Source organism: Lynx canadensis, chromosome A2, assembly GCF_007474595.2.
Source record: "Lynx canadensis isolate LIC74 chromosome A2, mLynCan4.pri.v2, whole genome shotgun sequence".
Classification (NCBI taxonomy): domain Eukaryota; kingdom Metazoa; phylum Chordata; class Mammalia; order Carnivora; family Felidae; genus Lynx; species Lynx canadensis.
In genome coordinates this window covers 7722784-7750109 of record NC_044304.2, presented here as the reverse complement: position 1 = coordinate 7750109, position 27326 = coordinate 7722784, and the positions used below count along the sequence as shown (strand labels likewise).

General features: G+C 53.9%; 1 protein-coding gene and 1 long non-coding RNA gene across 7 annotated transcripts; one reads left to right on the top strand and one right to left on the bottom strand.

Moving 5' to 3' along the window:
* SLC44A2 (solute carrier family 44 member 2) lies at window positions 1-26461 on the bottom strand. 4 transcript variants are annotated; one of them, XM_030300400.2, is made up of 22 exons: window positions 26347-26461; window positions 11917-11965; window positions 10014-10087; window positions 9805-9889; window positions 9185-9269; window positions 8883-8993; window positions 8742-8802; window positions 8531-8654; window positions 8327-8410; window positions 8124-8236; window positions 6375-6506; window positions 6180-6279; window positions 6004-6096; window positions 5730-5814; window positions 4865-5127; window positions 4685-4779; window positions 3955-4058; window positions 3754-3827; window positions 3594-3664; window positions 3328-3416; window positions 2166-2250; window positions 1-1728 (listed from the first exon to the last, which is right to left on the bottom strand). In XM_030300400.2, exons 1-22 carry the CDS (start codon window positions 26375-26377, stop codon window positions 1607-1609), a joined length of 2130 nt encoding a protein of 709 aa, XP_030156260.1. In that variant the 5' UTR covers window positions 26378-26461; the 3' UTR covers window positions 1-1606. The 4 variants fall into 4 exon arrangements, with proteins under 4 accessions (XP_030156260.1, XP_030156269.1, XP_030156289.1 ...); XM_030300409.2 differs by having other exon boundaries at window positions 1-1323; window positions 26347-26460; XM_030300429.1 differs by lacking the exon at window positions 26347-26461 and adding an exon at window positions 12524-12575 and having other exon boundaries at window positions 1-1323.
* Window positions 25278-27326, top strand: LOC115503884. Of its 3 annotated transcripts, XR_003965529.1 has the most exons (5): window positions 25279-25381; window positions 25460-25640; window positions 25847-26116; window positions 26775-27118; window positions 27285-27326. It is a non-coding gene; the product is annotated as an uncharacterized LOC115503884 (long non-coding RNA). The 3 variants fall into 3 exon arrangements; XR_003965527.1 differs by lacking the exon at window positions 27285-27326 and having other exon boundaries at window positions 25278-25381; window positions 25847-26144; window positions 26775-26881; XR_003965528.1 differs by lacking the exon at window positions 27285-27326 and having other exon boundaries at window positions 25291-25381; window positions 25467-25640; window positions 26775-26881.

Genomic DNA, 27326 nt, shown 5'->3' with positions numbered 1-27326 from the left:
CTCTGTACAATAGGCACTTTATTAGTGGTTGGAATGCAGTTAACACGCAAGAGTGTGCAGACAGAACGAGGGGGCCTGAGGGATGGCGGGCAGACACAAGAGACTGGGACCCCAGGCCTGGGTTTCTCCCTCTTCCGGACCCTAGCACGGTGCTGATGAAGTCAGGGGCCTGGGACGTGGCGAAGGGGGAACCAGGAGACCAGGTCCATGGAGTTCCACAAATTTGGCAAAAGAATCCTCGAGGCGAGGTGACTGGGCAGAGGCGGCCCGGTTTGCTCACGGCATCTGCCCCCACCCACCCCTTCCCCTGAAATCGCCCCTTGGGGGATTCAGGTTCTTTCTCTCTTACAAAGAGAGCTGTGTCAGTAACTGGCAGCAGAAGGGGGGAAATCGGGCCCAACTCCTCCAGCCAGCCAGCAGGTTCCCATTAAACAGCCATTAGCGGCCTCCTCCCTCCTGCACCGGGTCTGCTCCCAGCTGCCCTCCCCCAACAGACTAGCTCCCTCTCCTTCCGTGACAGCCCTGCTGTGGCCTCCCATGCCAGGAGACACCCCCACCTGGCCACCCCACTCCCACCCCAGCCACGTTCGGCGGGGAGGGGACAACAGAAGGCACTCCTCAGCTGGCCCCGGCTCAGCCGTTGAGACAGACAGGAAAAAGCTAACAGACCCTTTAATGCACGTCCAGGTTAAAAAAAAAAAAAAAGAAAGAAAGAAACGCATGTGGCAGCCTGTGAGTCAGCCGTTCAGCCATGGAGAAGGGGCTTGGTCCTGGCCGGAGCAGACACGAGAGAACGGGGGCCTGAGGAACCGCAGCCCGCTTCGGCCACCACTCTCGCAGACGCAGACACTGCCCCGTTGGAAGGCAGCGACAGGAAGCGGGCGGCGGCCCACAGAGGTCGGGCCCCACTGCAGGTCGGACGTCAGAGGCCTCGACGGACTTCTCCCCGTCCAGGCCAGCGAGAGCTGGCGTGACTCGTGCCGTCTCGGGGCGCCGCCAGGAAAACTCCGAAGGCCCCTCGGCACAGGGGAGGAGATGCCCCGAATCCTTCAGGTCCCTGGGGTCCAGTGATGACCGGACAGGTGGGGGCGGGGCGGGGGGGGCGGCAGTGACAGGACTTCACGTGAGCCCAGCGGGCCAAGGGTTCTGGCCCAGCTGCCGAGCACCCGGTGTGAGATTTCTGGAGAGGTGTGTGGGGCGTGGGGGAGCGGGGCCTTTAGGACTCCGCCAGCTTCTTGTTGGTCTTGTTCAAGAGCCTCTTGAGGTTGGGAGACATGAAGTAAGGCCTCTCGGCTGAGCCATCATTCCTCTCCAGGTCCTCCACTGCGGAGAGAGGCCCCAGAGACCGTGGCATGAGGGGAGCCCCCGGGCAGGGGCCTCCGGGGACGGGGGTGGGGTGGGGGGGACGGGACGAGGGCCACAGAGAAGCCTCAGAGGGTTAGGAAGCAAGACACGCCGGGACAGGAGAGGGGCGAGCCGTGGAAGGCTCGGGAACGGGACACACACACGCTCCCCACGCTCCCAGGCAGGGGAAGTCCCGCATGCACCCCCAGTCTACGGGGAGGAAAGGAGGAGGCCTGTGTGGCCCCCACGCCTCCCTCCCTCTCTACTCCTCGACTTCTGCCCGCTTCCCCTCCTCCGCACTCCCCTTCAACAGGATGTCTCTCAGCTCGGGCGACATGAAGTAGGGTCGCTCCTGAGAGCCGTCATTTCTTTCCAGGTCCTCACCTGGGCTCCCCCCAGGAACCGGCAGGGGGAAAATGGGGTGGTCAGGAAGGGAGGGAAAGAGGGAGGCAGGGAAGAACAGGGAAGCCAGCAGGCATGGAGTAGAGGAAGAGAAGAGAAAAAACAAAAAACAAAACAAAAAACAGACAGATGGAGAGACCAAAGTTAGTAGCAGCCACAGATCCCCCCCAACAAAGCCAGAAACCCCAAAGCCGAGGGCCCAGGGGCAGAGCGTTCTAGCTGCAGGCCGGACCGGGCACAACGGGATGGAGCAGCTCCGAGCGCAGGGAGGAAGCCGAGAAGGCATGCCAGGGCCCTCGGACGCCCGGGGAAGCTGGGGGCACCTGGCCGTTGGATGCATAGCCCCATCAGAAGATGTTATGCCCAGAGGGGAGAAGGCAGTCAGGGCCTGGCAAGGGTATGGGTGAGGGGTCACTCACAGAAGCAGAGGAACAACGTGTCCACACACATGCCGTAGACACTGAAGAAGCCATGGGCAATCAGGTAGGAGCCGATGATCACCGTCTAGGCAAGGGGAGCCAAGATGTTTCCACCCCAGCTCCCAGGGCAACTCCCACCCGCCACACCCTCCCAGGCTGGGATCAGGTCATTTCCCTGCCGATAAGCCCTCCTTAGAGTAACATCCAAAGTACTGCCATTCACTCCTTGCTCTCTTCAACCCCAGAGCCTTTGCACATGCTGTTGTCCCAACTTAATCTAGTTTAAGGTCTCCTTATCTTTCTGCTTCCAGCTCAAACGTGGAGTCCTCAGATACCACTTCCTCTACGAAGCTGCTTCTGACAGCTAGACCCTGGCTGCAATTTTATGCATGTTTAGGGTACTACAGACATAACGCCCTCATCTCCATCAGACTGTATCTGTCCCACTTACTCCTACACCCCCAGCAATTTGGAGGCTCACAGGGCCTTGGCAGGTATCTGATAAACATTTATGGATTGAAGGAAGTGGGCCATGGAGAGATTAAATACCTTGCTCAAAGTTACCATCTTAGAACGAGCAAATAGAGAGTCAGATAAAATTCTAGGTCACTGGGCTCCGAGGCCTGCACTGCTCTTAGGGTGCATGACATTACCTCCACGGCCCCATCACCTCCCTGCCCCTATCTCCACCTCCTTCCCCCCCCACCGGTTTCTTCATTTCCTGGCACAGTCCCAGCTCACGGCCCCCGAACTTGTTCCCTCTGCCTGGATGTGGCCTGTTATCTCCTTCAGATCTTAGATCTGACATCACTTCCACAGTGAAGACACCGGGCCTCCCAGACCTGCCCAAATCCTCCCGCACAGGCTCTAACGGTTCCCCGTAAGCCTCGCCGGTGGCACGAGTCAGTGTGCAATCGTGCAGCCACCCGTATCGTTACTGACTGATGTCTACTTGCCTCTGAACTGGAAGGCCCCCTGGAGGGAAGCCCTTCCTCCCCCTGTGTCTGGCACACAGTAGGTACTTACTACGTGTTTGTGGGACTGAATATATAATCAATCCCCCACCTCTGACCTCCATCCACATCTGTCTAGTTAAAAGAGACCAGGAGGACCCCAGCGCCTCCTTCTCCCTGGATCCCCACCCGTCCCCAAAGGTCCGTACCAGTATGGGGACCCAGTAATAATTGAGGGGCGGCGCTGTGTCCTGCACAATCCTGATACGGTGGGTGAAGAAAAAGAATGCCAGGATCCCTGGAGAGAGGGAGGTAACGGAGACGCTTGAGGGTTCTGACTAAAGGAAGCGGCCCCTCCCCCCAAGAAGACCTCAGACACCATGGCAGGCGTCACAAAAGAAGACGTGGGGCCCGACAGCACTTCACAAGTCACCCCAACCACAGCCCCCCCAGTAGGCTGACCAGCGGCACTCACCCACACTACCCACGATCAGAAGTTTGCCCAACAGGAAAAGGAAGTCGGTGACTTTGTCTAAGACGGCCACTCTGCAGGGGACAGTGAGGAGCAGGCATGAATAGGGGCTCAGGGACCGGGGGGAGGAGGGAGGCAGCCAGAGGATGGTGCTTTCTCTGACCTGATGATGTTTCTCATGAGCAGGAAGAAGGCATTCCTGGCCGAGGTGCAGAAGTTGGTGCCGTAGATGGCAATCTGGAAGGAGAAGGAGGAGGAGGAGGAGGAGGAGGAGGAGGAGGGATCAGGCCCACCGGCTGGGAACGAGGGCTGCTCTCACCCAGCAGGAGTTGGCGGGTTGGTTCGGGGTCCCAGGTCTACTCACCATGATGTAGGCATTCCTGTTGAGGAATCTGATGAACTTCTCCAGGCACCAGAAGCAGCATTTGAGACAGGTCATGAGGAACTTGGCAAACCTGTTCTCTGCAGCTAAGAGAGAAGAGAAGGACGCAGAGGTGAGGGGAGACCCCCGGTGGGACCACCCTCCACCCTCATAACATGCATACCATCCAGATTTCCGGAGCCTGCCTTCTCAAAAAGACAGGGAAAGGAAACTTGATCCAGAACCCTCGGGGGGGCCTGGCCCTCACCCAAGTAAAAACCAACCGGGCCAGGGGCTCGGACCCCTACGAGGGGCCCAATCTTGAAGCCTTTCAACCCAGCTTCTAGGATAGGGACCAATCACAACCCACACACCTGCCCCGGCCCCGCCTCCCAAGCAGAAGCCAATCCTTGCAGCCTCCTTGGCCCCACCCCAAAGAATAACCAATCCAAGCTCCACCGCAGCAAAAAACAAAAAATAAGTCTTAGCCCCGCTCTTCTCCTCACACACAAATCCTAGTCTCTTCAGGAACCAGTGGTGCCCCAGGCCTCCTGGTCCCGCATCCGCTACCCCAGGGTTAAGAACTCCACCCATTGGACTCCCTCAGCCATTCTTCCACCTTAGGAACTGATCAAGCTCCCTACAAGCAGAAACCAATCACGGTCCCATTGCCTTAACCCCGCCCCCCAGCCCCACCTCCCACTGGCCATCGTGAGCCACTGGTGGGCCGCACCTTTAAGGCGCTGATCCAAGTATTCGAGCATCACTCGGATGATCTGCACAATGGCCAGAATGAGGGCGCCAAAGGCCAGGGAGCCTGTGTGGTACCTGAGGGCCAAGGGGGTGGTCAGCGGCCAGGCCAAGGCTCCTCCAGCCCATCTCGCCCCCAGCCCCAGACCACCCAGCGTCCCACCTGAGCGCCCGGCCGAAGGCAGAGAAGAGTGGGAAGGCAGGCAGGTCGTCTGGCTTGTGCAGGGCCCAGTAGTAGGAGGCGAAGGCCCCAGCCAGCGTGACCTGGCCCAGGGCCAGCACGAAGTTGGCCAGCCAGAAGAACATGAAGGCATTGAAAATCTGCAGGCCCAGCAGGGCCCGGTGGTAGCCGGATTCACCACCATAGAAGGCGAACTGGCAGTGGGCACCGGGGCACAGGCGAGATTCATTGGAGGAGGCGAAGGTCTGCGGGAAGGATGGGGAGCCGGGTCACAACATAGGGGCCAGGGGCTCAGAGGGGGTTCTGGGCATCAGGCCCGGGTCAGGTAGCTCATGGAGTGGGACAGGAGTCATGGGAGTCAGAGTTAAGTCAAGGGATTGGGAGTTCCGTATAGGGGCTTTTAATAGGGGTTCTAGAAGCAAGACGGGATTGTTGACTCCACAGGTGTCGATGAGGCAGGATAACCTATCCTGGGGATCAGAGTGGGGTCATGCATCCGTTGAGTGGTCACGGACAGGACAAGAGTGGTAGAGATCAGTATGAGGACCACAGGGGTCAGGACAGGGGCTAATGAAAGGCAAGGAAGGGGTTCTAGAAACAAGAACTGGCTATCATTGGATTAAGGGCGGGGTGTGGGGCAGGAAATGAAATCAAGGGGAGAAAGGTGGGTGTGGCCCAGCATTTAGGGTGGGGTGGGGCTGCCCAGTTGGAGCTCTTCCCCTCCACGCTCCCCACATCCAGCACAGGGCATACAGCAGGCACTGAATGTTTGCTGAATGGTCCCCAAGCGGGGAGATGACAGGTTTCAGATAGCCTGTGGGCTGCTGGGGAAATAGCCGACCCCCACCTCAGGGTTGCAGGTTTTCCCGGCAACTTGGCAGGTGCCGTCGTCAAAGATCTTATAGACAGCTTCGTTGGAAGTGGACAGGAAGCTGGAGGTTCGTTAAGGAACCCGACAGGTGGGACTAGGGACCCCAGAAAGGCTCCATTCCCCCCACCCCCTGCCACCAGGTTCCGGCCCTGCCCCCAAGCTGCAGGTCACTTCCAGGCAAGTTTGGCCCTTAGCCACCCGCCCCACCCCGGGGGGGGGAGGTCAGGGATCCGGGTCTGACGGTGGATACACAGCAGTGCTGGCCCAGTAGGCGATGCAAAGACACAGCAGGAGGAAGGTGACCAGTGGGTAGAGCAGAGAGCACATCACGTATCCCACGGCCCTGGGGAGGAGCAGACACAGGCATCAGGGCCCCAGCAGCCCCGGGGCAAACCCCAGCCCAACCCCGGGCACCCTGGCACCCACCTGCTGGCTTCTTTGATGAGTGCGATGGCGATGAGAATTCTCTTCCGCAGAAAGATGAGCAGTAAGATGATAACAGCCTCAAGGATGCTCAGAATGATCACTGCGGGAGGCAGAGGGTGGCAGAAGCTGCCAGCTGCCTGTCCCCGCTCCCTCCCAGGCCTCACCGGAGGGCAGGATGGGGGGGCTGGGACTCACTGAAGGCCATCCAGGTCTGCCGCAAGTGCAGGTACACGCGGAGGTCTGTCTGGAAGCCGAGGTCCACCAGGGAGATGTCGGAGCCGGCCTCGCCACGCAGTCGCGTGTACTCCATGTAGCAGTGAAATATTCCTGCACGGGGGACCGACCTCAGCCCACGGAATGCTCCCCCGACGTTGCAAAGCAGGGGGAAACACCCCCATTTAGCAGAAGCAGAAACCAGAGCGGACAGAGGCTGCCAGTGCTTGCTCCTGGCTCAGGGCCTTTGCACTTGCTATGCCCACTGCCTGGTACCAGACTCCTCACACCCTCCTTGTCTCTATTCCAATGGCACCTTCTAACGAGACCTTCCCAAACCCCTTCTCCTGTTTCAAATCACACACCCTCACACTCGACTTCTTATCCCCTCTCTCTGCTTGGACCTGCTAGAGAGTTTTCTAGTTCATTAGTATTATTCTTTTTTAAGATTATATTTTTATGTAATCTCTACACCCAACCTGGAGCTCAAACTCACGACTCCGAGATCAAGAGTTGCACACAGCTGGTTTATTATTTCTGGTCCATCTTTCCCCGCATCCCCCAGGACCTAGAAAACTTCCTGGGACACATAGGCGCTCAATACGTGTTTGACGCACGATGCCTGTAGGAATGAGTGAGTGACTGAATAGGTATTAGGCTGCCGTGTGACTTGAGGTTTTCCTTGCCACCTTATAACAATGATTCGCGGGTGGGGAGGAAGGATATGGGTGTTAACATTCAGTGGGGCCGTATTAGGGACTTTTAATGTTCCCCTTTGCTCTTTGAAGAATAAAATTGTAAAATCCAGATAAAGTAAAAAAAAAAAAAAAAAAATGGGGGCGCCTGGGTGACTAGGTTAAGCGTCCAACTTCGGGCCAGGTCATGATCTCACGGTCTGTGAGTTCGAGCCCCGCGTCGGGCTCTGTGCTGACAGCTCGGAGCCTGGAGCCTGTTTCCGATTCTGTGTCTCCCCCTCTCTCTGCCCCTCCCCTGCTCGTGCTCTGTCTCTCTCTGTCTCAAAAATAAATTTAAAAAATTAAAAAAAAAATTTGCCTAAGATGCCAGCACCCAGCCAGAAACCAGTGATTAACGTGAGTGTTTTAATATCTGTATCCTCACACTGGATTGCCTATCAGACATCTTTCCCCTGTAAAGTTTGTCTAAATAATCAAAATACAAACCACTGAATTCTGAGCATGACCTCTGGGTTCCACGGGCCTGAAATCTACAGCCCTCCCCCACCCCCCCCCATCTCATCTGCACACTTTTTCTCATTAAGCCTCCTAACTAGTAAATACTAATTATCCTCACTTTATAGAGGAAGAAATTGAGGCACGGGGAGGGTGAGTCACTTGCCCACGGTCACGGAGGAAGGAATTGGCAAGGCCAGCATTTAATGCCCAGCTGTCTGGTGCCAGAGCTCGCATCTTTAATCACTGTGTTAAGCAGTCTGCTTGAGAATGCTTTTTGATGTAGATAAAACACAGCTCCAGGTCCCAGCCTGGAAGGCTACGAGTTAACCCATCCCCCCATCGATAAACACTGAGGTTGTTTCCAAGCGCCTGCTCCCATAAACAACACCGAGATGAACATCTTCACAAACACACCGAGTAGAAGAACGGAGAATGTCTCACGGCTTAGGACAAGATTCTTGCCGGCCACTGTCGGGTCAAAGGGTACAGGCATTTTGCAGACTGGGGGGTGGGGAGGGTGCCGGGAGGGGGGACGCACCGTAGCCCAGCACCAGAATCACCATGATGATCATCACCCAGACCATAATGCCAGCCAGGAAGCGGAGCAGGACAATGAACAGGAGGCTCATCACCATGGCGATGACCAGGCCTCTGGGGATAAAATGGGGGCATGAGCACAGCGATCGTCTCACCAGCCCCAGGACACACAGACAGGAAGGGCCACCTTCCCTCCCGACTTACATGACGATCCAGTACCAGGAAACTGTGTAATCTTCAAATATCCGCATGGCCAGCTGCCGCGCCTCCAGGACCCCATTGGCCTTCCTGGGGAAGGGCAAACAAGGCTGGTGTCAGAGCCCCTCCCTGATCGGGCCAGCCCCAGGGGATGCCCTGTCCCACCCAGGAAAGGGGGACACCGCTGTGATGGGCGGCGGCGGTCCTCACTTGGCGCCCTCCACCAGCTCTGTGATGTTTTTTCGAGAGCCGTGCCCGTCCTCATAGGTTGTCTCGTTGCCCACCATGAGGACCCCCTTGTGGGCGTGGATGGCTGGGAAGCATCGCCGGGCCACTGCATGGAGCAGGGAAAGGGACCAGTCAGGCTGAGCCCCCGAAACCTCTCCCCGGCCCACCCAAGCTTACGGAACCCCAGACTCACAGGGCTTGCTGGGGATGAGGACAGCAGGGCAGTCGCCATCCCGAAGCACTTCAGCCACACCCTGACAAGAAAGGGGGGGGGGGGGGGGTTAAAGCCCCAGGCCAGCACTCTGCCCCCTGCCCCCACCTGGGCTCCCCTCACCTTGTTGCCCTGGAAGCCAGGCACGCAGAACTGCTTGTAGTATTCAAAGTCCTGGGATCTGTGAGCGTTCAGGTAGGTGAGGTAACGGTCGGGGCATTTCTCCACGCAGATCTTGGGGGGGCAGGAGGCAGGGGTTGGGTGGGATCAAGACAGACACCCGATCCCCACTCAGGACAGAGGTCCCACTTCCCATTCGCCAGGGAAAAGAAGGGGCTGAGAGAGAGAAGCTGTCGCTATAGGGAGAAGAGGCCCCGGCGACAGAAAGCAGGGACAGCAAAGAAGATGGGGAGAGGCCACATTACCTGGGGGGTGGGGCACTGGAATTCCAGTAGGACCAGGGGGCTGGCACACTTCACAATGTTGAAATAAAACAGGTAGGGTTTGTTCCTGGGGTTGGGGAAGGGAGATGGAAACTGTCACGATGGCATATAAAATGCCTCATGAAAACCACAACCTTAGCAGCGGCCACTCCACACCAGGCGCCGTTCTAAGCTCTGCCTTTTGGCCCATCTAACCATCACAACAGCCTGTTATCGTCCCCATTTCAGAGCTGAGGAAAATGAGGCCCAGAGAGGTTGAGACACTCGCCCTGGGTGACACAGCCAGGGAGTGGCACAGCCTGGATTGAACTCGCTTTTGGCTCCTCTGTTCATCACCATGTGACACCAGATCCAGGACTGTCTCCTCTCTGTCCCTCGCCTAAAGTGTGAGCGACCACACAAGACTCTTAATGTCTCACTTAGTGCTGTGTCCTCCAGGCCTAGAATAGTAGCTGGAGAAAGTGGGAGCTTTATAAATACTTGTTGACTAAACTAATGGATGGATGGAGGTGGGGGAAGCCTAGAACCTTCTCCCCCGCGCTCACGAAGCCTTCCCGCCCATGCCTCCCCAGTCCCACCAGGCCCCAAGGAACCAGACTCACGCGTTTTTTGTGCCCTTCTGCCCGCAGAACTCGCCTCGGCTATCGGTGGGGTAGATCACCTTTCGAGGGTCCCCATGGGTCCAGGCTGTGGAGGGATCCAGCGACACTGAGGCACGGCCATCCCTGAGCATCATCCCCGTTCCTGCCCTAGAGGCTGTGGCTTGCCCCCCCCCCCTTGGAACCCCAACCCTGTGCCCTCCTCCACTCACCTATGATGCCTACGGCCACATAGCCCACAATGGCCAGGAGGAGGAACACACAGCAAATGATGTCTGTGCAGCCCCTGGGGAACAAAGAACAGCATCTGGGTGGGAACCTTGGGGACTGTGTATCATGGACCCTATGCTGCCCGGAACACATAACGCACATCCACACATTCCTTACTGGTGTGAATGCTGTACCAAAGAGCATGTACATTTCGCCTTTTTTTTTTTTTTTTTTTTTTTTTTAAAGCAACCTCTACGCCCAACAAGGAGCTGGAACTCACCTCCCAAAATCAGGAGTCCCATGCTCTACCCAGACAGCCCGGCACCCTTACATTTTGATACCTAATGCTACACTGTTTTTGCAGCGGTTGGCCACAGTGTTCAGCTCTCTTCTGATTCAGAGTGCCCATGTCCCCACACCTCTAATAGCAATTGGCAGTAATGTTTTTTAAGATGTAAACTATTTTGGGGCGCCTGGGTGGCTCAGTCGGTTGTGTCTGACTTCGGCTCAGGTCATGATCTCATGGCTCATGAGTCCCAGCCCCGGGTCAGGATCTGTGCTGACAGCTCAGAGCCTGGAGCCTGCTTCAGATGATGTCTCTGTCTCTCTCTGCCCCTCCCCCGCTCACAAGCTGTCTCTCTCTCTCTCTCTCTCTCAAATATAAATAAACACTAAATTATGCAGGAATGCATGCAATGAAAAAATAAGTCACCCACATGGCCCCTCTCCCTGTAAGTAAACTTTGTTAATGATTTTTCTTGTTTTCAATTTATTTATTTACTTTTTTAGTAATCTTTACGCCCAACGTGGGGCTGGAACTCCAGACCCTGAGATCGAGAATCACATGCTCTTCTGACTGAGCCAGCCAGGTGCCCCTCTCCTGAGTCTTTTGGGCTATTTATTGGATACAAATGTTCAAAAACCATTTTTTGTTGTTGTTAACTCAAGTGATTGTGATACACCCACTGTTCTGTGTCTTGCTGTTTTTCACTTAATATTTTGTCAGTGATCCACGTCACCACTTACAAGGGTTTTTGTACGTTTTAACAGTTGTGGAACAGTAGGACCCAAAGATCCACTGTAACTTATCAAACTAGTTCCAGTTCCCAAAGATGCACATTCAGATTGCTGGGTCTTGTCATTTTCAAAAAAGCAGCTACATCATCCCTTTTTGTCCAGGTGTACAAGGTTGATGGAGAACTTTTTTCCCTAGAATTTTACTCTTTGGAACAAAGAGCTGCACAATTATTACTTTTTTTTATTAAAAAAAATTTTTTAACATTTATTTATTATTGAGAGACAGACAGACACAAAGCATGAGCAGGGGAGGGGCCAAGAGATGGAGAGACACAGAATCGGAAGCAGGCTCCAGGCTCCCAGCTGTCAGCACAGAGCCTGACGCTGGGCTCAAACTCACGGACCGGACCGTGAGATCATGACCTGAGCGGAAGTCGGAACCTTGCCGGACTGAGCCACCCAGGCGCCCTTAGAGCTGCACATTTAAAAATTCGTATTTCCGAATTCCCTCCAAGAAGACACTGTGCGGGTTAGATTCAGAACAGCCTAAGTGCCAATCTTTTTCATCTTTGCTAATCCATGGTGGCGAAATTCTATTTGGTTATTGTTTTGTCCATTCCTTTACCTATCAGTGAGTTTGAGTACTTTCCCATAACTTCACTGCCTATGGTATTTCTTGTTCTAGAAATGATCTCTTCCAGTCTTTTGCCTGAGCTTAAAAATGCATTTGTAAAGACTCTTTGTATATTAAGGAAATTAGTTCTTTAATTGTCAAGTTGCAAATATCTATCACCAGTTTGTTGGAGAGCAGATGGGGGGGGGCTAAAGAAATGGGTAGAGGCAATTCCAGCAGAGACCCCACCCCTCCCAGGAACCCAGAGCCCTTACCTGTGGTAAATGGGTCCTTTGAAGGTAGGGTCATACTTCTGTGGTGTTCCTGAAAATCAGGAAGATTGAGCAGGGTGACCAAGAAGGGGAGGGGGGCCCCCCCCCCCCCCCGGAGAAGCCCCTAGAGGTACCCTCTGGCCCAGGGAAGAGTAACTTCCAGAGAGCCAGCGAGTTTTTTCTGCCTCACCCCACCTCCAGGCGACCACGCCCGAGCCCCCGGTGCTGGCAGGCCAAGGCAGGGGGAGCAGTCGCCCACCGAGAACAGCCCCGAGTTATCCCCTGGCGGCTACCCACTGGGGAGGGCGCTGGACTGGGGGGGGTTGGGAGCCAGGTAGGGAGGGGCGGGTCCAAGGTGGGATCTGGAGAAGGTTCCGGCAGGAGTACCGGGGAGGGGGCTACGAAGACAGGCTCTTCAGGTGAGGGGGGCTGGAGGGACCTCTGAGAGGCAGCTTCCGGGCAGGAACAGGGCGAGGGGTGCAGGCACGTGAGCATGAGGCGCTACAGGCAGAGATCGGCACGTCTGCTCCCCACTCTTGCTCCCCGCGGTGTCCTCCCGCTGCCCCCTCCAACAGGCCAGGCCCGGGTGCGCAAGAGGGGCGCTGCCTACCGTGCTTCCCGTAGTAATGCGGCCGCTCGCCCCCCATCCCCGCGGGCGCCCGGCACCGGCGCCGCCCGCCTGCTCCGAGCCCTCTCGGCACTGGGTCCGGACGCGCGGGCGTCCCGAAGGCGGGACCGATGGACCCACTGGCGGCGGCTCCTCCCAGCAGAGAGCCAGGCGGGGCGGCCCAAACCGGTCTGACCGGCCCTAGCGGAGCAGTTGCCTCGGGACGGACTGGCCGACGGACGGAGGGAGGGGGGAGAGGCCCGGGCGGGGCCGCAGCTGCTCCCGCCACTCACCCGCCACCCCCGATTTAGCCCACTCCGCGCCCCCCCCGCCGCTCCCCCTCCTGCCCAGCCCCCACCCGGGGGACTCTGGCTTCACCCAGCGGCCTCGGCGCGCCCCCCGCGTCCCAACCGGCCGCCGCCGCCTGGAACACCTCTCAACCCTGGAAGGGCGCCTGAGATTGCCCCATTCTCCAGGTACGGAAACTGAGGCGTAGGGAGGTAACTCGAGATACGCGCCGCAAAGCAGGCAGATGGCTGCACCCAAACTCCCAAATATAGAGTATTTGAGCTGAAAATTCTCAAACCAGTTTTTATTTTGGTCTGCATAAAAAAAAGAAAAAAAAAAAAAAGAAAGAAATGCCAACAGTTAAACGTTTGGGAAACTCCATATAAAAATCCATATCGCCGGTCTTCTGAAGACTGGCAAAATGGGACCTGCAGCCCAGATGCCACATCCCTGCCTGGCACTGCCCTTTGTGGCCCCCAGGGCTATACACCTGAGCTCACCATCCCAGCACACATCCCGACTGAATCCTGAAGCCAGTGTTCGGTAGAACAAGGATTTATTCAGCGCCTACTGGGTGCAGGCCCAGGGCTGGGCGCTGAGTATATACAATAGCAAATGGGAGCCCAGTCTTGTGCGTCTGTTCTTGTGAAGCTCCCCTTCTAACCCCATGGCCCTAGATTCAAATGCTCCTTCTGCCCCGTCCAAGCCACAGGGCGGTTCAGCCGGTATCTTGCCTGCCCTGAGCAGCCTCAACTGTGAATTGGGGCTGAAAGTATAAAACCAAAACCGGTCAAAGACCAATCACAGGATACCAGGAGGTATACAGTTGGCATGGACGTTCTACAGTTAGCGTAAGGGTGTTTAACTGATGTGGAGATATACAGTAGGTATGGAGGGACGGCCAGTAGGGGGCATACAGCCTGGCGTTATACAGTTGGTGTGGAAGCATACAGCCGACAAAGAGGTATACAGTTGCCATGGGGGTATTTGATCAGTGTGGGGTACACAGCAGGGGTGGGGGTATACAGCTGGTGCAAGGAATATAGTCAGCAAAGGGTTGTGGAGCCAGTATGGGGTATACAGTCAGCTGAGTATATTATACACCCCCACACCAACCATCCACTCCCCAAGCCAACTGTATACTCCCTCAGTCATGTGTCTGTTCTCTCTGTACCCGCCCCCCCCGCCCTGCCCAAGAGCTCTCTTTGAGGCCAGCTGTACACTTTACAGTATAGTGGATTATACGTTTGGTGCAGTAGATTAGCAGGAACACACATTCAGGATGAGGCATACAGTCAGCAACGGGGTTATATAGTGTGGTCATATGCAGTTGGTGCTCGATAATTGTAGCTGCTACCTCAGAGCCAAGCATTCTCTGGCAGGGCTCTGGTCACTAACTCAGCTTGTCCCTAAAGGAATGTACCTTCCCCCCAGGGGCCTCCAGCTGTGGAAGCCCCACCTGACCCCTGGCCCACAGGCTTCAGCAAACAGGAGAGGTTCAAGGCTCCAAGCCATGCCCTTGGGTGACCAGGCCTCCCAGAGAAATGCTGTGGTTCCTGTGGTTCCTGCCAACCCCAAGGCTGGCTGGTCCCACCCACCCAGTCCAAGCAGTGGACAAAAAAAGGCTCCGGCCTCTTCCCAGCTATGCTAGGTCCCTTGGGGACACTCCTGCAGACTCAGGACTTCAACCACCAGCTCCACCCTGATGATTCCCAAATGTCGGTCCCCTGAACTGCATGCCCCTGTGACACCTGTCTCTTGGGGGTTTCACAGGCATCTCACACTCAGCACAGTCACACCCAAGCCCCTGATGGTCCCCGACCAGCCCCAGCTCAGAAAAGGCAGCTTCATCTTCCCAAGTGCTCAGACCAGAAGCCTGGGACGCCTCTCTTTCCTTCACACCAGCTCTGCCATCAGAATCTTCAGAATCCAACCACTTCTTACCCCCACCCTTGTCACCAGTGCAGGCATCTCCACCCGGCTCTCCCAGCTCCCAGCCTTCCCCTCACCCTCCTGTCTGTTCCGCCCATAGCAACCAGAGGAGTCTGTGAACATCTGAGTCAGGGTATGTCTCTCTCTCTGTCCAGAACCTTCCATGGCTCCTGCCTCACTCGGAGGAAAACCCCAACTCTTCACCATCATCTAAAAGGCCCTCTGTGCTCAGCCCCGCCTCCTTGTTCTCTCCCCTTCACTTGTTTGTTTCAGCCTCCCTGGCCTCACTAGCTATACATAAACTCACCAGGCATGGTCTCATCTCAGGACCTTTGCACTGGCTGTTCCCTCCGCCTAGAAATCTCTTCCCAGAGATGTCCATGTGGCTCTACTTCATGCAGGCCTCTGCTCAGTCATCCCCTCCTCAGAGAGGCTTTCTCTGACCATCCTATCCAAAACAACATCCCTTTTCCCTCTGTCCCATCACCCTGTTTTGTTTTTTATCACTACTTGGCACATCGCACATTTACATATTGCTTGTTTATTGTCTGCCCCCTTGCTGTTCACAGCACAAGGGCAGGGGTTTATATCTGTTCTGTGCATAACTGTATCTAGGGCCCAAAGTAGCACCTGGCACTCAGTTAGTGTTTGTTGAATGAACAAACCATGTATAGGTAGCTAAGACTGAAAGTAGAAATGTAGCTTAGAGTTTTCTAGTATTTAAAAAGTTAACTTGCGGGGGCGCCTGGGTGGCTCGGTCGGTTAAGCGTCCGACTTCGGCTCAGGTCATGATCTCACGGTCCGTGAGTTCGAGCCCCGCGTTGGGCTCTGTGCTGACAGCTCGGAGCCTGGAGCCTGCTTCAGATTCTGGGTCGCCCTCTCTCTCTGCCCCTCCCCTGCTCATGTTCTGTCTCTCAAAAATGAATAAACATTAAAAAATTTTTAAGTTGATTTGTGAATTTTATACATCAAGAATTTAATACTTGATAAATGTGGAATTTCCAGTGGGCAGGGAGAGGATAAATCAGGTCGTGGCCTCGATTGCGTTCGGAAGAAAAAAGTTAACTCCACTCCCAACACATAGCAAAACAAATTCCACATGGATTAATCATGCAAGAGAGATAAAGACTCAAAACTATTGGGGCCTCTGGCTGGCGTGTGACTCTTGATCTCGGGGTCATGAGTTCGAGCCCCACATTGGGTGCAGAGATTACTCAAATAAATAAGTAAAAGTGCTTAAAAGAGAAAAAGAAAACACCTCAAAACTATCACAAGTATGAAGGGAAAAACACAGGAACATATTTCTACATCTGATAAAAGGTGAGACTGGTAAGGGTGGAGAAGGGATAAGGGGAGCGCTGGAAGTTTCTCCATGTTAGCTGAATGCCAGCCAGACTGGCAGAGTGGAAGGAACCATATAAGAGTGGGTGGTGCTGACTACGGAGTGTCTTTCTGACTCGAGCTCTGTCCTCATTACAGTGGAGGTCCTATCATCAACCCATTTTACAGTGGAGAAAACCAAGGCCCAAGGAGGAGAAGTGGCTCGCCCAGTCATCTACCAACCAGTAGGAGATCCTTACTCCAGGTCCGATGGGTGAGTGGGAGCCACTGAGAGTGTCTGAGCGGGAGCATAACCTGGCCAGGCTGGGCAGGGGAAGACACACAGCGAGGTTTCAGCTCTCAGAGAAATTGGTGGCTGTGGATGAGACAGTAGGGCCATGACCTTGCTGTGTGAACTTGAGTTATCTCTGTAAGATGGAACTAAAGATGCACAGCGGTGCCTGGCATTGGCTTGGCCTAGGGCCTGGCCTTGTTGGTTCTTGAGAAATACAGGAGGGAAGCTTGGTGTGAGCATGTTACGGGTTCCATTAGCTCTCATTAACTTTAGCAGGTGGGAATAGGGGGAGGGGCAAGTTGAATATGCCTGGATTCCTTTTTTTTTTTTTTTAAGTTTATTTATTTATTTTGAGAGAGGGAGTGAGAGAGAGAGAGAGAGAGAGAGAGAGAGAGCGAGCAGGTGGGGGAGAGGCAGAGAGAGAGGGGAACAGAGGATCTGAAGTGGGTTCTGTGCTGACAGCTGACAGTCCCAACACAGGGCTGGAACTGATGAACTGAGAGATCATGACCTGAGCTCAAGTCAGATGCTTAACCCACTGAGCCACCCAGGTGCCCCAAATACTCCTGGATTCTGATCATCGAGCCTGATCCAAACCCTGCAGGATGAGAACTCGCTGAATCTTTGCAACAATCCTGCAAGACGATAACAGTGCAAATGCCCCAATGCCTCCATTTTACTGACCGCTTCACCATGTGCCAGGTGCTTTTCCAACACGGTGGTGCATGCTTTTCCCTCAGTTCATCCTTACAATAGCTTTGTGAGATTGATCCCATCGTGACCTCCGCTTGAAAGATGCGGAAACTGAGGCCCAGAGAAATGACATACCTGTGGTGAACAGTAGAGCCGGGGGCTGCCCAGCTCATGAGTTAGGACCTGTATGAATTTCCTGTGCCTGCTGTATCAAAGTGCCACCGAATGGGTGGCTTAAAACGGCACAAATGCATTATCTTCCAGTTCTAGAGGTCAGACATCCCAAGAGCATCTCCCTAGGCTAAAATCAAGGCACTGGCAGGGCTGTGTTCTTTCGGCTGGTTCTGTGGGAGAATCTGTTTCCTTACCTGTTCCAGCTTCTAGAGGCTGCCAGCGCCCCCACATTCCTTGGCCTATGGCCCCTTCTCCATCCTCAAAGCCAACACACCCGTCAAGCCCACGTCCACCACATCTCCCTCTCTGACTCGTTACTGCCTCCCTCTTCCCTTTATAAGGGTCCTCCCTTGTCCTTGGGTCCACCTGTATAATCCAGGATAATCTCTCCCTCATAAGATCCCAAATTTAGGGGTGCCTGGGTAGCTCAGTCAATTAAGCATCCGACCTCAGCTCAGGTCATGATCTCACGGTTCATGAGTTTGAACCCCGCGTCGGGTTCTGTGCTGACAGCTCGGAGCCGGGAGCTTGCTTCGGATTCTGTGTCTCCCTCTCTCTCTGCCCCTCTCCCGGTCGCACTATCTCTCTCTCTCAAAACAAAATAAACATTAAAAAATGGGAAAAAAAAAAAAAAACCTAAATTTAATCTCATCTGCTAATTCCCTTTTGGCCTGTAAGCTAACATAGTCACAGGTTCCAGGAATTAGGATGTGGGTATGTTTGCGGGGGTGGGGGTGGGGGTGGGGGGAACCGTGATTCTGCCGATCACAGTGTGTAACCATCTAGGCCAGGGGTTGACAAACTGTCATGGGGCGGGGGTGGGGTGAGGGGGCAGGGTGGAAGAAACCACCCACTGCCGGTTCTCACATGATCTAGAACAAAGAATGGTCTTTTTTTTTTCTTTTTAAGTTTTATTTATTTATTTTGAGAGGAGGCAGAGGCAGAGAGAGGCAGAGAGAGAATCCCAAGCAGGCTCTGTGCTGCCAGTGCAGAGACCGACTAGGGGGCTCGAACCCACAGACGGTGAGATCATGACAGCCGAAACCAAAAGTCGGATGCTCAACCGACTGAGCCACCCAGGTGCCCCTGGTCTTTACATTTTTAAATGGCTGGAAAACGTCAAAAGAGGAAGACTATTTTGTCATGTGAAAATTACGTGAAATTGAAATGTCAGTGGCTGTAAGTCAAGGTTTCTTGGTACATAGCTATGTTCGTTCCTGTTCACGTTGTTTGTGACTTGCTCTCGGGCCACAACAGCAGAGCTGGGTTCACGAGATAGACTATACGTGGCCCGCAGAGCTGATAATACTTACTCTCTGGCCTCTCTGTAGAAAAAGTTTGCCACCCCTTGGTCTCTAGGCCATGAACCAGCAAGTGTTGAGCCGGGTTCTGTGCCAGCAGGTTTCATGTGCTCTCTTTGTAACAATCAGGAGTGGTATTATTGCCCACAAAAGGGCTGGGTGAATGGACAAGCCCTTTCCCTCTCCAGGCTGCCATTTTCCTGCCTGGAGAATGGAATTGATAGCTGTATTTGCTTCGTGGGTGTTGTCAGGATTCAATGCTCAAAAAGCACTTAGCAAAGTCTGGGGTTCAACAAACACTAACTAGGAGCATGGTCCCATGTGATAGAGAGGGCCAAATGAGGCTCAGACCGCACAGCTGGTGAGGGATAGAGCTATGTGAATCAAACCAAGGCCCCTCTGGCTCCAACCCAGGCCTCTTCTGTGGCAGATACGGACAAAGGCAGAACTAAAGATGTAACAGTATGGGGGGAAGGTGTGGAAAAGCTGGGCCAATAGACCAGGCTGGGTGGGGGACCCTTGGGTCCTGGCCTTGCTGGGCACAAAGGCTGTCCCAGCCGGTGCAGTGGGTGTAGGAGATAAGGAAACTGATACAGGCTGCCCAGTCACAATGCTGGAGCCAGGACATCAAGTGCCACCCAGCCCCTGTGGCTTCCAGATAATTGGCCAAGTCCCCAAGGCCTGCAGCAGCCCAGGGCCTCACCCACACAGCCAGGCCGGCTCACTCAGCCTTCCCAGAAGTCTGTGCCTGCCTGGGCAGTGGGATCCCAGCAACCCAGATGAGTCCCTTTGACCAAGAGTTTGGGGAGGAAAGAGTCTGAATAGGAAAGGTGAGAGTCACAGTCCTGGTCACAATGCTAAGAGCAAAAAAAAAAAAAAAAAAAAAAAAAAACCCACAAAAACAGAGCACCTACTGTGTGCTGGGCCTGTGCTGGGCACCAAGCCAGACATTTATTTCTTCAAGCTCATGCCATCCTCACAAGGCTCTCGGTGTACAGGACTCAATACAGAAACCAAGGCACGCGGATGCTTCCTGACTTGCCCCAAATCACACAGCCAGTTGGAGCTGGGATTTGAACTCTGCCCCTGACAACCATGCCCTTGAACTCTATGCCCTGTGAATAACCCCCACAGATTGAGCATTTACCATGGACCCAGCGCTCGGCTAAGGGCTGAACCCGCATCAGTTCACTGAACCCTGAAGACAGCCCCAAGAAGGAGCCAATGCTGTTGTTAACCCCATTTTATGGATGGAAACACTGAGGTTCAGGTATATGAAAGGTTCAGGGACACAAAAGGTGCAGGTGCTAAAGGGCTAAGAAGAAGGCGGCCGGACTGGAGCAGAGGCGAGGCTGGATTCTGGGACCTGGCAGAGTCAGAACTCTGTGCTTAGCTCTTCTGTAGATGTGCTCATTTACTTAGCACCTTGGTACCAGGTGATTCATGCCTCTGGATAAGTGCTGTCGCCTCTGTCCTGGTCTGGCTTCTGCCATTGCGCCTCACAGGGGCCAGAGGGTGCCTGTGGGCACCCGAGTCAGGCCGGTTCCCTCTTCTGCTCAGAATTCTCAATGGCTCCCACCTCTCTCAGAACAAAAGCCCAAGTCCTCTCCGCGGCCCACAGACCCTGTACCCTGTGCACAGGCCACGCCCTCTCCCTGAAACATTCTTCACAGCTCCCTCCTTCCTGCCTCTGATCACCTTAGCATGGTCTTAAAACTTTTAACTCCGCCTCAAGGCCCTAGAGATTACTCCCACTCCTCTTCCCTGCATGATTTTTCTCCTGAGCCCGTCTCTGACATTCCAAGAATTTCCCTCATTTATCTCAGCATCTCGCCTGTTTCCCCCTCTTAGTATGTCCGCTCCGCCACGGCAGCACCTGCTGCCGCACCGCACCTGCCCGAAAAGTGACTTCGTTGATATTAAGTAAACGGTGTGCTTATCGAGGTAAAACGCCGCAACCAGAAACAACCCTTCAGACTAAGAAGAATCACTCTCCCTCTCACCCTTGGCCCAGAGCCCAAACTTCCTCTCCCTGGTTTCCCTTTCCTCCTTCCAGACAGTCTAAGTACACATGCAGAAGCAAATTTGTAGCTGTTTATGCCCCCACGCCCTGTTTTGCTACACATATTCTTTCCTACTTTGCTATTTCACATGCTAACATAAGGAGGTTAGATCTACTTCAGCTGTTTACAGGACAACATAGTATCTCACCCTGGGAACAGGACCATTTTTCATTAAGCCGGCCAGAGGAGCCTTAAAAAAATACCGTAAAGATGCCACATACACACACAGAAACAGGCTAAGCTTGTGCAAAAGATTTCTTGGTTCTGCTACCTCTGCGATGAGGGCAATTAGTCGAGGGTATGTAAAGGGCTCTTTCACTAGGAAGACTAAAATATTCTGTGTGGTTGAGGGCTTATTTTTAATTTTTAGCCCCTCCCCTCTGCCCCCATGAGAATATATTTATTTTATTATGTAAGAGACTAAAATCCTATTTAAAATGAGGGGGGCGCCTGGGCGGCTCACTCGGCTAAGTGTCCGACTTCGGCTCAGGTCGTGATCCCGCAGTCGGTGAGTTCAAGCCCCGTGTCAGGCTCTGTGCTGACCGCTCGGAGCCTGGAGCCTGCTTAGATTCCGTGTCTCTCTTTCTTTCTGTTCCTCCCCCTCTCGTGCTCTGTCTCTCTGTCTCTCAAAAATAAGTAAATGTTAAAAAAAAAAAATTAAATCCTATTTAAAAACAACTTTCCCTTTGGGGATTGACTGGGAAGGAGCATAAGAGAACTTCCTGGGGTAATGGGAAGGTCCTTACTGGAGATGTGCAAATTTTCTTCTGTTAAAGGGGAGATAGTTAAGATTTGAAGCTTTGGGTTTCACATATCATGTCTGTCGCATATTCCTTTTTATTTTTTAATTTAAATTTATTTATTTATTTATTTATTTTTTTTAGAGAGAGGGAGAGAGGAAGGATCCTGAATAGGCTCTGTGCTGTCATCATGAGGCACAGGGATCAATCTCACTGAGATTTGTGACCTGAGCGGAAATCAAGAGTCCGAGGCCCAACTGACTGAGCCACAGAGGCGCTCCTTTTTTTTTTTTTAACAACAATTTACAAACAATGGAGCCATTCTTAGTCCATTGGCCTTACAAAAACAGGCCACAGCACAACAATGTGAATATACTTAACACTATTGAAACATACAAGTAAAAATGAGTAAGATGGTAAATTTTAGGTGTTTTTTATGTTTTTTGTTTTCTTTTTTTTTTTTTTTTACCACAAAAGATTAAAATAATAATACGGATTGGCCCTCCTTAGGCATGAGGGGCTTGTGGGGTGCTGGGAATTTTTTTTTTTTTCCCTCCCGATCTGGGCACTGGTTCCATGGGTGTGTTCACCATGTGAAAACTTCTGGAGCCTGATGCATTTAGGATTTGTTTCCTTTTACGTATGAACTGTCTGCTTCAATAAAAAGTCTCAAATATTCTTCCGGAGGGACGCCTGGGTGGCTCAGTCGGTTAAGCTTCCGACTTCGGCTTGGGTCTGATCTCACCATTCATGAGTTCGAGTCCCGCATCGGGCTCTGTGCTGATAGTTCGGAGCCTGGAGCCTGCTTCAGATTCTGTGTCTCCCTCCCTCTCTGACTCTCTACCGCTCACACTCTGTGTGTGTCTCTCTCTCCCTCAAAAATAAACGTTAAAACAAATTTTTTTTAATATTCCTCTTGATTGGTTAAATATAAGATTGGGTAAATATAAACTGTTCCATCCACACATACATTATACGACTGTCAGAAAAACACACCGAGGAAGCTTTCCAGGCACGGACATGAGAGGTGTCTCCAAGATACATTAAACAAAGAAACAAAAAACGACAAACAAACAAACAAAAAGCAACATGTGAGGGGCCCCTGAGTGGCTCAGTCGGTGGAGTTCCCAGCTCTTGGTTTTGGCTCAAGTCATGATCTCACAGCTGGTGTGTTTGAGCCCATTGTTGGGCTCTGCACTGACTGTGCGGAGCCTGCTTGGGATTCTCCCTCTCCCTCTCTCTCTGCCACTCCCCTGCTTGCCCTCGCACATTCTCTCCCAAAATAAATAAACTTTGAAAAAAAAAAAAAAGCAACATGTGAAACAAACATTCGGTAAATAGCTGTTGAGTACCTACTATGTGCCAGGCACTGCGGATACACCTTCAAACTGAACACACACAATCTTGCCTCAGAGTTTGCACACTAGGGATTTGCTGGCATTTTTGCAAAAGGGGGAAAAAACAGCCACTAGGTAAGGAATATGTATATAATTGCATGCGAAGTTCTAAGGCCTAGACTCCATTTGGAAGAAAGCACTAGATGCTGGAACACTGACGCACTTTGCCAAGAAGGTTGTGTCATGCCGAGAGACGGAGCGCAAGGGAGACCTTTCATGATAAAGCCACACAGTCTTTGTATCTTTTGGATTTTGAAGCTTGTGAATGTATCACCTCTTTTTGAAAAAAATAAACTTTCAATTAACAAGTAAATGTCCTCTCCCAACAATATATTTTAAAGTTTATTTATTTTTGACAGAGAGAGAGAGAGACAGAGCATGAGCAGGGCAGGGGCAGAGAGAGAGGGAGGCACAGAATCCGAAACAGGCTCCGGGCTCTGAGCCATCAGTACAGAGACTGACGCGGGGCTTGAACTCACAAACCATGAGATCATGACCTGAGCTGAAGTCGGACGCTCAACCGACTGAGCCATCCAGGCACCCCTCCCAACAATATATTTTAAAAATCAAATGCCAGATCCTTGCTGTCAGCTGAGTTGGACTCTAGCAAATGGGGCCAGGGAATCTGTTGTTGTTTTTTTAAATGTTTATTTATTTTTCAGAGAGAGAGAATGGGGGAGGGGCAGAGAGAGAGAGAGAGAGAGGATCTGAAGCAGGCTCCGCACTGACAGCAGAGAGCCCAACACGGGGCTGGAACTCATGAACCATGAGATCATGACCTGAGCCGAAGTCAGATGCTTAACTGACTGAGTCACCCAGGTGCCCCTGGAATCTGCTTTTTACACAAGCACCATTACTTTTTTCCCACCTTCCCCCCCGCCCCCTATCAGAGTGTATTGTTTTAAGTTCTAGAATCTTTTTCCATGCTCATGCCTGGGTGGGTGGGAAGGATGGCAGTACCCATTGATGTCATCCGTCAGGGCCAGGAGCCATTTCCCAGTTTCCTCATATCATCTAAATATGGTGTCTGCAGAGGAGGGAGCTTCCTGCCCTGCCCAGTCCCGCCAAGTCTATGCCTAGACAGAGAGGGCTGCTTTTCCATCAGCTCTGGAAAATCCATGTCTCCGACATTATGGGCCCTAGAGGCCTCTTGGCATGTAGAGAGCCTACCAGCCACTGTGCAAAATGCCGCCCAGGAGTGAGTATGGTCTGCCTAGACCTGCAGACAAGGATAGAGTCTCAGAGAGGTCGCCAACTCTCCCATGGTCACACAGCTCCTAAGTGTCAGAATCAGGATTTGAACCTGAGTCTGTCTGACTTCACCCCCTGAGGTCATGAAAGCTGATGGATGGGAAGGCATTGGGATACAAGGGCTGTGTGAGGGCTGGGATATGGTTTTTTAATGTTCTTTAATGTTTATTTATTTTTGAGAGAGAGACGGACAGCGTGCAAGTGGGGGAGGGGCAGAGAGCGACAGAGACAGAGAATCCGAAGGAGGCTCCAGGCTCCGAGCGGACGGCACAGAGCTCTGATGCAGGGCTCGAACCCATAAACCGTGAGATCATGACCTGAGCCGAAGTTGGACGCTGAACCCACTGAGCCACCCAGGCGTGCCCCTGTGAGCACTGGGATCTGTGAGCAACCCTTGCAACACTGTTCCCAAAGGAAAGCCCCTTGTTTCCTGGCAGTGACTTCATGGGGCAGCCTGAGGGCTCCAGGTTTTTGGTTCTGATGAGAATGAACTATTATTTACGAACTACGTGAGATCCCCCACTTCAAGGAGTCAAGCCGGGGGGGCCCCCTGGAGGAGGTGATGGCCTGGCTTGCAAGACATAGCGGCAGTCTCCACCTCAGGCTTCCTTGGGCGTCATAGAGAAAAATAATTAAGCAACTGGCTGGTTTATTTGCTGTTCCTTCTGCCTAGAACACACTTCTCCCAAATCCTCCCATGGCTATTGGCTCAAACTCCAGCCCTGGGTCACCTAAAATAATCCTAGATGATTCTCCCACACACATGCTGTCCTGTTCTCTGCTCCACAACACTTAACAACAACCTAAAATCATACATTTATTCAAGAATTTTTCTGCTTTGTTCACTGCTGTGTTCTCAGTGTCTAGACCGTGCCTGTAAGATGCTCAAAAAATACTTGTTGATGGAATGGGCTCCCGGCGCCCAGCGTAACCTCCGTTGGGCACAGAGGTCCCCTGTCTGGAGTGCGGGTCTGGCAGGGCCTGGGAGGGTTTGCTCAGGCCCATCTATGGCTGGTTCCCTTTGGCCAAATTCAAGGCTTGATGAATCACATCCTTGTCCACTCTGCCTGCCATCCCCCACCCCAGCTCCTTAAAGACATCAAAGGTCCCTCAGGTGCTGCCCACAGGCAGGCAGGGCCTGACCAGGGCTCCAATCTGAGATTCCCAGTTCAGAGACAGCCAGCCACACCCAAGGGACGCACAGCACCCACAGGGTCTGGGGTTTGAGCCAAACCCAAGAGCAAGGAGGCCCCTCAGGACATTGGCTGGCAGGGAGGGGAGTGGCTGGGTGGTGGCCAGGTCCCTGTGTTTCCCTCTTGGCTGGGCTGGGCAGGGAGGGTCCCAGCCTCCCCCATCTGTTTCTCTCTACAACCTGCTGAGGCCACTGTGGAGGCAGTGGGGAGGGAGGTACGTCTCCAGTCAGCTTGTTTTTCTTGATTATTTTGAGTGGTTTCCTGCCCCCTCCCCAAAGCCTCTGTCTCACAGTTTCCAGGAAGTTCCTGTCGCACAAGGAGGGGCAGCAGCGCCCCTTTGCCCCAGGGGAGAGCTGCGTGGGACATGTGCCCAGCTCAGCCCTGGGACCCAAAATGGAGAAGAGAAAGGAGAAACTGAGGATGGCAACCCCCCTCCGTGGGAACCCTGGGAAAGGCGGCACTGCAGGGCGTGGGTAGGGAGGGGCCTCATCTTGGCCCCAACCTCAGGGCCCGGAGGCGAAGGCCACCCACCCCGGGAGGGGGGGTCCGCGTCGCAGGAACTTTGCGAAACGGTAGCGGGCACCCCCCAGCCCCTTGTACGCGGCCAGGAAAGTTTCTCAATGGTTTCCTCTTCCTTACAGCGACCTCACCGAGGGCGCCCTTCTTTCTGTCCTTCCAGGCCGCTAGCAAGAACCGATGGCCTTCCACCCCAGCATTCGGTCTGCCCAGGCTTGCCTCAGTTTCCCCATCTGGCCAGAAGCCCGAGATGGCTACTTCCAGGGGGGTGTGGGCAGCAGAAAGAAGCGGACTAAGGCGACCAGAAGAGGAGGGGGATTTGGGGAAGTCGGGGCCCTGTCCCTTTTCCGAGCCCCGGTCGCCAAGCCTCCCCTCCCCCGCCTGGCATCTGAGCCGCCCAGATAACGGGACCTCCCCGGGTGGAGCATGCGCCGTGCGTCCTGGCCCATCAGCCGGAGGGGGTGCGGGGGCTCCCGGGAGAGGGGACGCAGGGCGACCCGGCGGGAGCAGGGGGGCGTGGGGTCGGCGCAGAGAGGAATGCTGGGCCGAGAAGCCGGAGGGGGGCCCCCAGCTGCAGCGCGGGTGTTTGAGATCTCCGATGTCCCCCTCCCCCAAAGCCCCCCAACTCAGCAGAGGCGGTCGCGGGCCAGAGGCGGCTCCTACCGTAGGCTCCGTCCTTCCGCTCGTCCTCCATGGCCGCGTCGGGCGAGGAGGGGAGTCCGAGCCGGAGCGACCCCAGCCCGCGCGGGCGGGAGGCTCCGCGGGCTGCAGCGCCCCGCCCCGGCCCGGTCCGGCCCCGCCCCGCCCGCGCGTTCAGCCCCGCACGCTGCCTCCAATGGGAGCCCGGAGCGAGCCGGGGCGGGGCGGGGGGCGGGGCCGGGCTCGGGAGAGGGTGGGGCCCCAACCTTTGTTTCCCATCTGGGCTCTCGGGAGACTCTCCAGCTTGGCGTGTTTGGTGGGCTAGGAGCAATGGTCACCCATTCATTCGTCCGCCCACCCATTCACTCATCAAATAGGTATTGAGCGCTGACTGTGTGCCAGTGAAACAGACAAAAAGATGCCCTTTTTTTTTTTTTTTTTTTATTCATCAGATCGGCAAGAATTTTAGTCTGGTAGGCTGTGGGACAAAATGTTACCCGGCAAAAAAGATTATATCCAACCGTGTTCACCCTGTGCGATTCATCTCTGCCATCGACCCTGGAGAAGCCATCGGAGGCGCGTGTGCATGGGGAGCACCTGTCAAAGGTTGCTACCTGCTGCTTTGATAGTCATTGTAAAAAACGGGGGAGGCTTGCACGCGCGCGGACAAAGGCGCACACGCAACTCGCTGAGAGGGAGGGAATACTATGCAGTGAACAAAAAGAATGACGCCGTCAAGGAAATGCAAATTAAAATTCAGAGATATGCCACCACACACCCACCAGAAGAGCTACAAGTAAGAAGGTGAAGGGTACCAAGTATTACTTAAAGAGCTGGAGCAAATGAGACTCTCCTGCACTGCTGGTGGGAATGTAGACTGACACAACCACTTGGGGGAAGGGTCTCTTGGGGCGCCGGGGCGGCTCAATTGACTAAACGTCTGACTCTTGATTTTGGCTCAGGTCCTCATCTCACCGGTTGGTGAGTTCCAGCCCTGTGGACCG

Bases quoted from the DNA above. Each gene is read 5' to 3' on its own strand.
- SLC44A2 (XM_030300420.1), bottom strand. From the start codon at position 12,560: ATGGGGGGCGAGCGGCCGCATTACTACGGGAAGCACG. The intron at 10,088-11,916 runs GTAAGGGCTCTG...TTTGTTCCCCAG, and splicing joins AAAGGACCCATTTACCACAG to GGGCTGCACAGACATCATTT. The intron at 8,803-8,882 runs GTGAGGGGAGCC...CTTTCTTGTCAG, and splicing joins CTGGCTTCCAGGGCAACAAG to GGTGTGGCTGAAGTGCTTCG.